We start from the raw sequence: 10,998 nt of genomic DNA, 5'->3' as shown, positions 1-10,998 counted from the left end.
GAGGAAGTGGCTCTTCTTCCTCCTGGACCCAGAGTCCACCTCTCTGAATTGGCATGGGAACAAGGTCACTTATGAAAACAGACCGGACAACACCTTTGACACTTTGTTCCTTGGTAAAGGGGACATCTTAAATAGTAAACAATATGAAACCCAGTTATGACTGTCCCCACCCTCTTAGGGTTGCAAGATCATGACTAGGGAATGAATGAGAAATCTTTTAGATAGCTAATCAATATACATATATAGGCACTCTCTTTATATATGTATATATTAACACATGTGGGATGTGGCCCCTGCATGCCACTGGGCCATGGTTGACGAATTTCAATATGGCCGCCAAACAGACTCATCCATTCTGCCGCTAGAATTCAAGACAGTTGGGGAACTGCTGTGGCTTCCGTCAGCGTCAACACCATCATTCTGGTTAGGCAAATTTGGATTTAATAGCGTGCTGCCATTCGAGGTGGTAGTGCATGGCGGGACCATCCTGGAAGGAGACCGGTCTCCCCCGGGGACCATTGGGAACTGATAGGACGCTGACGAAGTCCCATAGTAGAGGTATGGAGTGCTGCTGGTCTGGAAGGGTCCGCTCTGGCTTTGGGAGGAGCCGGGGTAGGGTGGTGGCAGGTACGTGTGGTAGTGAGTGGTGGCGGACATGCCGAGGGACATGCCTGACGTGACTGGCGGGGTGTAAGTAAAGGTGGCTGGGTAGTGCATTCGTGGGTTGGAGAAGCGGCTCTCAGTGAGGGATGAAATGCTTGGGAACTGCCTGGGGTCTGAAAAAGGGCCCAGTTCTGAAGCACCTAAAAATTGTAACAGAAGATGGGGAGGGAAAAATCTGTAAATATCAATTAAAATGATAGAAACGTTACAAGATTTAAAAAAAAAAATTAAAAGAAAAGGAAAACTTTAGCTTTCTCCCAAGGAACAGCAAGTCACACACAGATTTTCAAATGCACTGCTCACTTCAGTAAAGACTTGTTCACCCTACAGTCTAAATGCTGTTTATCCTTAAGTTCTCCACACCCAGAGAGTCCCCAAGGACTTTCGCAAGCAGGTATGCACTAGGCCCTGTGTGGAAGCCAACCCAACTCCAGGCACTGGATCACTACCAGACTCATAAGGGTGAATCTTCATTGATTTCCCACCCCCTTCCTTTTGTTTCTTATTATACCCCAGATATCTGAAGTGAAACTTTTACTAAATCAGACCAAATGACTTTTCCTAACTCAGTATAAAAGATAAATCCAAAGTACTAGGATTTATTCTTGTTCCCCTTTGGCAGGGCTTCTTTGTTAAGAAAAGTGCATCCAACAGACTTCTTTAACATAGTCTTACTATTTCTTTTAACCTTTGAGAGAATTTAAAATCTTATTATAATCCTCATCTTAGTCACAGTGAAATCAAAGCAGATTTCAGTAATCTGACACTATCTAGCTTTTTCTAGGGGTGTCAAGGAGAATCTAGCCCTCAGAAATTCTCCCTTGAGTCATAAACTAGATAAGAAGGTATCGAGAGGGAGGGTGGAGGATGGGGTTGGGGGATGTGGTGATAGGGTGGAGGATGGGGTGAGAACCTTGACAGTCAGAGTGTTGATGAGTGGTATGGGACCTGATTTAGGCCAGGTATCCATAGCAGCTTTCATCAGGGCCTAATCCCTAGGAGAGATTGATCAGAGAGGCTCCTGCTGCTTCCCTGTCCCCTGCACTGGAGTCAGCTCTGGGGCCTTAGAGACAGAGATGTCTCCCCACTAAACCTTCACAAGCTGTCAGTGACTCCTGAGGAGACACCTCTACTCTCTAACTCCTGAAAGTGTGGCTAGAGACTTTGCACGTGGAAACTAGTTTTCTGAAATGGATAAGACCCACAGCTGTGATCTTGGGGTTCACTATAATTTCCTAGAATCGACAGAATTACAACAAGCCCTTTTGTTACGTCCAAATTTTCATGATAAGTTTGTGATGTCTTAGAGTCTTCCATCTGCCTCTGCTACAGGTTTTATCCATAAGAGAAAGTGCCAGGCAAATCTTGAAGACCATAACTGTCCCTCAGCCCAATCTGTACTCAACCCTTCTCTGACAGCCGGCTGTGGGTCTTGAAAGGTTCTGTCAGAGGGTGGTGTTGTTTGTTAAAATGCACATTGCTTATAATCTTCACCATACGCTGGGATTCAGTGTGTGAAATGCATTTGTCGTACATAGTGACTGCTTGAAAGCAATATAAGAATTAACAAAACCTTTTGTCTCACAAACCAGAAGACAGTTAGCCATAAGACAGCCCAGCCCAGCCCTGCCCAGCCCTGCCCTGCCCTGCCCAGCCCTACCCAGTCCAGCCCAGCCCAGCCCAGCCCAGCCCAGCCCAGCAATTGTGAAAAGTCTCACCTGCCTGGCTCTTCTTACTGAGAGAGGAAGGCCAGAGGCAGAAGTCAGAGGTGGCAGTGTCATCATCTGGAAAATGAGGGGATGAACTCTAAGTTCCCTTCCAGCTCTAGGATTGACATCTGGTCTATGTCATTAATTCCAAGGCAGGAGGAGAAATCCGGGCCTTGGGGGTATGGGGGGGGGTCCCATCCCTCACTAGTGCCTTCCCAGGATCCCCAGGCCCATTTGCAGAATGTGGACAGCAAACGATCTGCCTCTAACATCAGAAGCAAACACTTGCAAGATGACAGACTAAATGCATGAGCCGGGCACTTTGCAGTCTGCTTCTTATAAACCCCTCCTTCTTTGTCTGGCCTCTCCCTCACCCGTCCCATACCCCTAAATGAAATTCTGACAAGGAGGTGGAAATAAAATAGAGACAGTGGCAGACTCAGACATAGGAGCAGATGAGAATACCCTGTGTTTATGGGCTGCCTCAAACAAGACCCCAAGCAGAGGTCACAGGTGGTCCTCAGCAGCCCCCTTGCCCCACAGCACCCAGGTGAAGTTGAGGGCCTGGCTAATAGATATAGGCAGGCCCCCTTCCATGTGCATTAAGTTCAACACCTAGGGTATGTGAAGAAAACCAGAACAGCACGAGTAATTTAAAACGGAAAGAAGTCACACTTACAATGTCAACATTTACCCTTCCAGGAAGCACAGACTTCGCACACAGATAGAAACATTGATTTTTTTTTAAGGTTTCTAATGTGTATTTGTTTTCCCTTAAAACTATGTTTTAAGAATAATTAACATTCCATATGGTTTCACTTATTTTGATGCAGAAATCTCATCAAGAGACTTTATGTGGGGGGACCGTGCTAGTAAACTCCGATATGGCTTTGTGTTTCTTCTTACCACACACACCTCTGTCTTAGGTGCTACATTTTGCTGATGTTTTGATTACTCAGCGGAATAGCCCAAGATCCTTGTAGCTTTGAGGTTGAGAAATGTTAACTAACACAAACTAACAATCGTCTTTCAGTGAATGAGCCCTGCTTGGGTTCATTTCTCTTAATGGAAACACAGGGATAAGTGTCTACTGGGGTTCAAGTAGCTAACTAGTGACTTCCAGTCATTTGAGACTGTGATGTGTTAGGATCAACGTCTTGAATGAGTGAACTAAAGTAGACCTGAACGGGATTAGAAGAGACTCTGTAATCTACGGACACTCGCGTTTCTCTGGGATCTGCTCAGTCACTCTACGCTAATGAGCATTATTTCTGAAGCAGACTGTAGTGTATTTGGGCGTGAAGAAATTGGCCTGTATGCTGGGGAGATGGGAGGGAGCCTAGCAGAAACCTCAGGTTATGTATAACCGCTGTTTCAGAGGGACGATGCAGCTATATTTTCTCTCCCTGAATGGGTCTTCATGGGAACCTGTAATTGGGCTGGACAAGTGCTGCAGTGTGTCAGACCTCTTCCCTTTTGGGTGTTTTTGACAATGACACTGCTCCTTTCTGATATAGCCACAAACATTTTTAAAAAGTTAAGAACCAATACTGAATTGACTATAGAAAACGTCAATTCAACTTGTTTTAAAAAAAAAAAACATAAGATAAAACCCCAGAGAGTTCTAGAAGTACTTGTACACCATCTAATTTGTATATGCAAATATCACTCTATCTAATTTGAATATTCAAATGACTGCCTAACTTGAATATGCAAATAAGTGCTCAACCTCAGCCTCCCCCAACCCTGCTTCAATGACAGACCTGTAGTCTCAGGACAACCCAAAGCCATCCTAAAGCTCCCAGCTACTGAATAAATCAAGCTAAGGCCATTCTCTTTGCTGCTGCCCACAGATGATCTTGGCCGTGTAGAAAGTACATTGAACTATGCTGAAAAATGGAAACTGCTAGGAAACTAAGGGTTCTACCATCCACATGAGATCTTCTGGTTCTAATGATGTTTTAAATTAACCTGTTATGAGAGGACATAACCTGTAATTCCCAGGACTAAGGAGATTATGGTAGGACTATGGCATCTTTGAGGCCAACCTCGACTACTTAGTGAGCTCCAGGCTCATGGCAGGCTGGGGCTGCAGGGCTGAGATGCCTATCTCAAAACAAAATCAAAGTTTCAAAATGGCATCTCACTGTGCCTGAGGGCTGGCGGGAGTTAGTGAAACCCCAGGATGACGCTAGTTTGACTCACCACAGGGACGGAGTGACACTGTACAGTTAATTTGAAAGCCACGACAGGGAGGGAACTGTGACACTTTGGTGAATTTTTTGGGTAAATTAAAAATGACTTCCATAAAACTTTGTACTTATCACACTTTCTGCAATGTCCCCTGATCTCCCATGAACCTCCCTCTGCTGGTCAAACACTGATGGGAAAGTCAAATGGACTGTCATTTAAACTACATCTGACAACTAGGGAAGCTGAAGTCCAGAGGAGAGCCATTCACACAGTCAACATCTCCACACAGTGAAGGAGACAGAGCCAGTATGCAGCCGCCCTTTGGTTTCTAAGAGAGGACAGTCTACATTATCCTTTACCCTCGAGGAACCTGGTACTCACCACATCCCCCTCCCCACTCTTCTCACTATACTCATCTAAAGGGAAATTACTTTAGTAGACTCTTGATATCTCAGTGTCACCCCAATAATAATTACTAGTTTGGGGGAACCCTCTTAATGCTCCACTTTGGCAACATTGTTAATCTAATCTGATAACAGCAACCAGTTTCAGTTGCTCAGGGTACAAGAAGGATGGGGTCAGGGTCAAAGGGTCAAGGTCAAGAGCTCTGATCTCCCAGCTTCCTACAGATGTGCTTCATTCCAAAGCTGCTGTCTGCACTCCCGGCCACAGCTGGACAGCTTGCAGACAAATGTAGCCGCAATAGGGAAGAGCTGAAAGAGCCTTGCTTGTGAAAGCAGCCACTGCCGCTGCCACCTCTCAAGCACTGAGACATACATACTGGGAAGACTACATTAATAAAATGCCCGTGAGGTCCAAATAAAAACAAAACCAATGTTAAAAGTAAGAACACGGCCTCTTCCTGCAAGGTCTGTAAGAGGAAAGAGGCCAGGCAGACTCTCTACCTAGTCAGGTTTCTGGGAGTCTTCAGAGAAAAGTGCGTGAACCCAGACACAGGGGATACAAGGGAGCCTCTGGACTTGGCTCTTCAGGCCTCTAATCCTTACAACAGGTCTTTCATTCACTGCTGCTTACCCTGGATCATGTCTGCCTCACAATTAAAGACAGCTGTTGAAGGCACAGATCTCTCATCAGAGCTTGCTAATGGGAATAATCAGACATTCTTTTTAAATAAAAAATCATTTACTCCTCTGTGTGTGTGTGTGTGTGTGTGTGTGTGTGTGTGTGTGTGTGTCTGTCTGTCTGTCTGTCTGTGTATTCCATACATGTGCAGGTACCCATAAAGGCTAAAAGAGGCCATTGGCACTGACCATTTCTCTGTTCCCTCTCCCCCTTTTTGAAGTACAGGGGATCAATCCTACCAAGGTGCTAGACAAGTACTCTACCACTGAGCTCCAGCCCAGGAGCTAATAATCTCCATTTCTAAGCCCTATCTTGAAGATACATTTATCATTTAGGATGCCTTCACTAAACAGCTGTTGCTTGAAAACAGGCAAGGAGGTCTTTATAATAAATGGAACCTGGAATTAAGGATAATGGAGGGATTACGTGTCAGCAAGGGGCATCAGCTGGGAAACTGGGCATGTTAGCTTCCCCACTAAATATTTAGTAGAACCAACATGACCCAGCAGAAAGAGGCAAGGGCAGGGGAAATACAAAGAGCCTGGAATCTAACTGAACCAACAGTGGCACACTCAGAGCCCGTCCTTGCACAGAAGGACATCACTTCGAAGCAAGAAAAGCCAGCAGATCTGCCAGCGAGGTTATTGTCAGCAGTATGTTAGGGATGGTTACATGGCAGGAGCTTTTGCTTCAACGAATCTCAAATAAAGTTCGTGAACTTTTTTTATTAGCATGAGACATCCTTCCTGGGAACACAGACCACACAAGCCCTACGAAGGGCTGCTGTCTTCTGGTAGTGCGCAGGCTTCTTCCGCTTCAACGCTTCGGCTGCCTCATCCCAACTGCCTGCTTACATAACAGCCTCCTGTTTCAGTTCCCTTCCAACAGCACGCATTTCCTACGCCACTCTTTCGAGCCCCTGCTCGATACTCCACTGACTTACTAGCTGTTTCTTGGTCTGTTCTCTCCAACTAGAGTCAGCTTTGGACGGCAGGGGATTTAGTTTCCTCTCACATGCCTCCCAGAACCTGGTACAACTGTAAGAGCTTCGAATGAGAAAAGTATGTGGGCGGTTGGAGGAAAAACAAGTAAATGAACAAACGTAAGCATCAGCATCCCAGTGACAGGGCCAGTGCAGTCGCAACACAGAGAAAGCGCAAGCATCAGAAGCACTGGGTGGGGGCTGGGGAGATGGCTCAGCAGTTAAAGCGCCCACTCTAACTCCAGCTCAAGGGGATCAGATACACCCTGGCCTTAAGGGCACCTGCACAGATATAATGCACACATAGCCATGCAATTTACATATAAATGGAAGTAATAAATACATTTTTTTAACAAGCTGCAGGTGGCTAATGTCTGTTGTCTCAGGACTCCAGAGGCTGGGGCATATGGAAGCTCGTCAGATCCAGAAGATACAACACAGTGAGTCTGAGGCCAGCTTAGGCTGGCCACATAGGAAGATGTTGTTTTAACAAAAGATAAAAATATTATATATATATATATATATATATATAAAAAGAAGCATTGAGCAATGTTGACATTAAATCCAAAATGTAATTTAAGCACGCTGCATACCCAAAACCTTGCTAAATGTTCTTTTTAATGGACACAAAGACATTCTCAGCCCTCATCAAGTCACCTGACCTCAGGCTTCAGAGAGAGCACCCATCCAGCAACATTTGCCACTAAGAAACAGATGTCCCTGTTTTATTAGCAATCTGTCCCTTCCTTCCTGACACCCACTCTACCTAAGAGCCAGTACGCATGTATCTCCATACTGGCAAGACCCTGGGGAAGAGATGAAACAGGGAAATGGAGAGAGCCAGGGTAGATATGCCTGCCCTTCCAGACATTTGGCACACTTGTCCCTGTCCACGAGCCTGGGTCTGTCACTGCCATTAAAGTTACGGTATTTGTTTGGAGTCAGTAAGTAATGGGGGTAAAACCTGAATCTCTCTGAGCATCTGCACTTGTATAAACAGCCAGCCTTTCAGAGTCATTAATCATCACAGATGGAGTTGAGGTGCAGCTCAAAGGTAGAAGCTTTTGCCTAGCTTGCGAAGAGACCCCATGCTCCATAGCTAGAATTGGGAGGGTGAGGGGAGAAAAGTTAAAGAGAATGAAGCATAGATGATTTTGACAGATAAAAAATGAGAGTCTGTGAGTCCACGAGGGTCAGGGACAAGAGGGACTCCAAAGTGTCTTCCTGTTACAGACCCCACATCCCCCTCTCCATCCCCACCCCTCCTCTGCCACCTGACAAGACAGAAAGTGATGGTGGGAAGGGCCCAGGATCTGCCTGGAGCTTCCTTAGATCTGTATTCTGAGGAAACACAGTGGAAAGGGAAATTCTTTCACTCCCATCTTTTTCCTTTGCAAGCCAAAGAGGCAGAATTTTAAAACCAGAGCTGATCATCCCTCAGCCAAGTTCAGACAGCTCTGGCACCTCAGCTGAGGCACAGCCAAGCTACTGTGCAAAGGCGTGAAGGGCATGAGCCTTTGTGTGCACGGACAGTGGTTTTCTACATCTCCTGCCCCTCTGCTCCTCTGGAAGTGTGTGCTTCCTGTGGATGGGACACAAACTTGGGGCTCTTGGGTGAGTTTGGCTGTGGATACCCCACACAGGACTCCCAGAGCAAGGTAAGCAGGCACCAACTGCAGAACTCAGGGCCAGGGGAAGAACACCTACCTCCCATGGAGTATAGATTTGTACTACTTTCTCATCATGCACACCTGAGATATTTGTGTCCATAAATACTACCAAGTCACTTAAATGAAAACATTGTCATTGGCATTAAGATTGTTTTTAGATAGATATTTTTACTTTAAAAAAAGGAGCAAATTAACATAGCCATGGTGGAAATCAGTTTGGAGATTTCTTTCAAAACAAAAACAACAACAACAACCAACCTATAATCCAGCTTCCTCTCTCTCTCCTCGGTGTATACCCAGAGAACTCCATATCATACTATACTTCATGTTAACTGCTGCCTTATTCACTAGAGCAGAGAACTGGAATCAACCTAGTTGTCCCTCAAAAGATGAACAGATAATGAAAATCTGATATATATTAAATATCTATATATAGAGATAGATATATTTAATATATATAATAGAAATACTACTTATCGCATATATGGAATTATATGTTTTATATTGTATGTTTTATATATATATTATGTAATGGAATACTACTTAACTCTAAAAAATGAAATTTAAATTTGTGAGAAAATGGATGGAATGTATATTCTTAAGTAAGATCACATGATCTCAAAGAGAAACTGCACTTTCAGCCTCTCACAAGTGAGATGTAGCCAATAATATATGTATATATGGAAACAAATGTGCACATGGCTACAGGACACACGGAGAAACAGGACAACATGAGCTGTAGGGGATGAGGAGGGACCAGACGCAGGTAACGAGCATGAGGTACAGAAGGAAACACAGAGCTGACTGCTTTACTAGGTCTAATGCCATCTTGGTTTTGTTTGTTTGCTTTGTTTTGTTCTTTTGATGGTGGATGAGTGCATAAAATAGATTCAATAATAAAAGTGTAAAATTTAGTTCACAGCTTCCATTCTGAATGCCAATTCTAACTATATAAAAGCTAATTATGATGTATGGACTTTGGGTCGGGCTAATTTTGGTGTGTGATATTTTTACTTATTTGCAAAGTTTTTTATAATAAGTTTTATTTAAAAATGTCAATTTGTTACTTGGAAAAAGAAAGCATATTAAGAAAATGAACTCTCTCATTCTCGTGTGTGTGTGTGTGTGTGTGTGTCTTATGTGTATCTGTGTGTGTGTCTTCTCTCTCTCTAGTGTGTGTGTCTTATGAGTTTGTGTGTGTGTTTGTATGTGTCTTCTCTCATGTGTGTGCAAGTGTGTACATGTATAAATGTGTGTGCATAGGTGTAGATGAATATGCATGTTTACAAGCAGAGACCAGAGACTTATTTTCAGCATCTTCTTCATCACTCTCTGCTCTGTTTTGAGACAGAGTCTCTCTCTAAACATGGAGCTTATCAATTTGGCTGGGTTGGTCAGCCAGTAAGCTCAGGGGATCCACCAGTTTCTACCTCCCCCAGAGCTGACTTCTACATGGGTGCTCGGGATCTGAACCCAGGTCCTCATGCTTCAAAGGCAGAACTTTTCCAAGTGAATCTTCCCATCCGACCTTCCTTTAGATACTCTACAGTACATAATGGAAAGGTAAGCACTTCAAAAGTACTGCTGGGCAAACAGACATCAATTTGGTCTCCAGAAGACATGATCCAAGAATCAAGTTTAGATTGTACATAAAATATTACTCTGCATCTTCACATTGAGACTTTAAAGCGATTTTATATCAGTTGTCTCTGAATTGATCCCTTCATACTAAACATGACTAAGCAGAACAACACTGGACTTTGCTTCTTCCCCTAATAATTTAGAAAAACACACCTCCTGGGGAAATGTGGAAGACCACGATAAAGGAAACATCACAATGAGAAATAGAGCCAATATTTAAGACAATAAAATGACTAACAAGCTCTGTAGTTTTATACATACACACACACACACACACACACACACACACACACACAGAGAGAGAGAGAGAGAGAGAGAGAGAGAGAGAGAGAGAGAGAGAGAGAGAGAGACCGCCTCAAATCTCCAGTATAAATATTTGTTTTCAATGTTGTAGTAATCTGTGCTATGTACAGCCCACAGCATACTCACAAAATCAGACAGACCAGCCGATCCTAAGGCTAAGAAAGTCTATTGCACTAGAGGAAGGAGAGGGGGCAAGAACAGGGACCCTGGCAGTCTCCAGAAACAGCAGCCACTCCTTAAACCCACCCCGGTTTTAAGGATATTGCTGGAATAATATACTTCCGCTCTGTGAAAGGGAAAGGGGACAGACGGTAAAAGATGTGTGAGCTTGTGTGTATGTATCCAGGGACCCAGAGCAAAGGAGAAGGAAGGAGCCAAAGGCTGTTCGGGTGGAAGAGAGGGACCAGGAAAAGGGGGACCGATCTCGCTAGGCCTTGATTAGGAACATTTTAAAGGAAGGGTGGATAGTCTTTGAAACCAGATCCACTGCAGGAAGGAGGCCAGCACCCAGGACGCCCTGTCTTTCAGAAGGGGCCACCCACGGTGCCGCGAGTCATATGACTGCTCTGTCACATCCTGAAGCCATTTCCAGCCCATGCACACGTCTGTGCTCCCATTTAGAGAGGATGGGATATATTGGGAACACACATATGGAAACACTTTCAGAGAATCAGTTTCCATGAAATTCATAATGAGCCAAGTGGCTTCAGATGTGGCTGCGTTCCTCCGATTAGCCAGGAAAAAAAAAAAAAAA

General features: G+C 44.4%; 1 protein-coding gene across 4 annotated transcripts in view; it reads right to left on the bottom strand.

The window, feature by feature from the left end:
* Nucleotides 1–240: 240 nt before the first annotated feature.
* Nucleotides 241–10,998, bottom strand: part of Runx2 (RUNX family transcription factor 2) — a 206,565-nt gene continuing 195,807 nt past the window's right edge. Inside the window, exons 7-8 of one of the 4 annotated variants that reach the window (XM_028766543.1) lie at nucleotides 2,382–2,447; nucleotides 246–803 (exon numbers count right to left, since the gene is read on the bottom strand). In XM_028766543.1, the coding sequence (XP_028622376.1) occupies nucleotides 325–803; nucleotides 2,382–2,447 (545 nt within the window). In that variant the 3' untranslated portion in view covers nucleotides 246–324. Of the gene's footprint in view, nucleotides 804–2,381; nucleotides 2,448–10,998 lie in introns of all 4 variants that reach the window. The other 3 variants (XM_028766544.1, XM_028766542.1, XM_028766545.1) reach the window with 3 other exon arrangements.

The sequence above is a fragment of the Grammomys surdaster genome, unplaced genomic scaffold (genome assembly GCF_004785775.1).
Source record: "Grammomys surdaster isolate TR1022 unplaced genomic scaffold, NIH_TR_1.0 169, whole genome shotgun sequence".
Classification (NCBI taxonomy): domain Eukaryota; kingdom Metazoa; phylum Chordata; class Mammalia; order Rodentia; family Muridae; genus Grammomys; species Grammomys surdaster.
The sequence above is the reverse complement of the archived record's forward strand: the minus strand, read 5'-3'. Positions and strand labels throughout refer to the sequence as shown.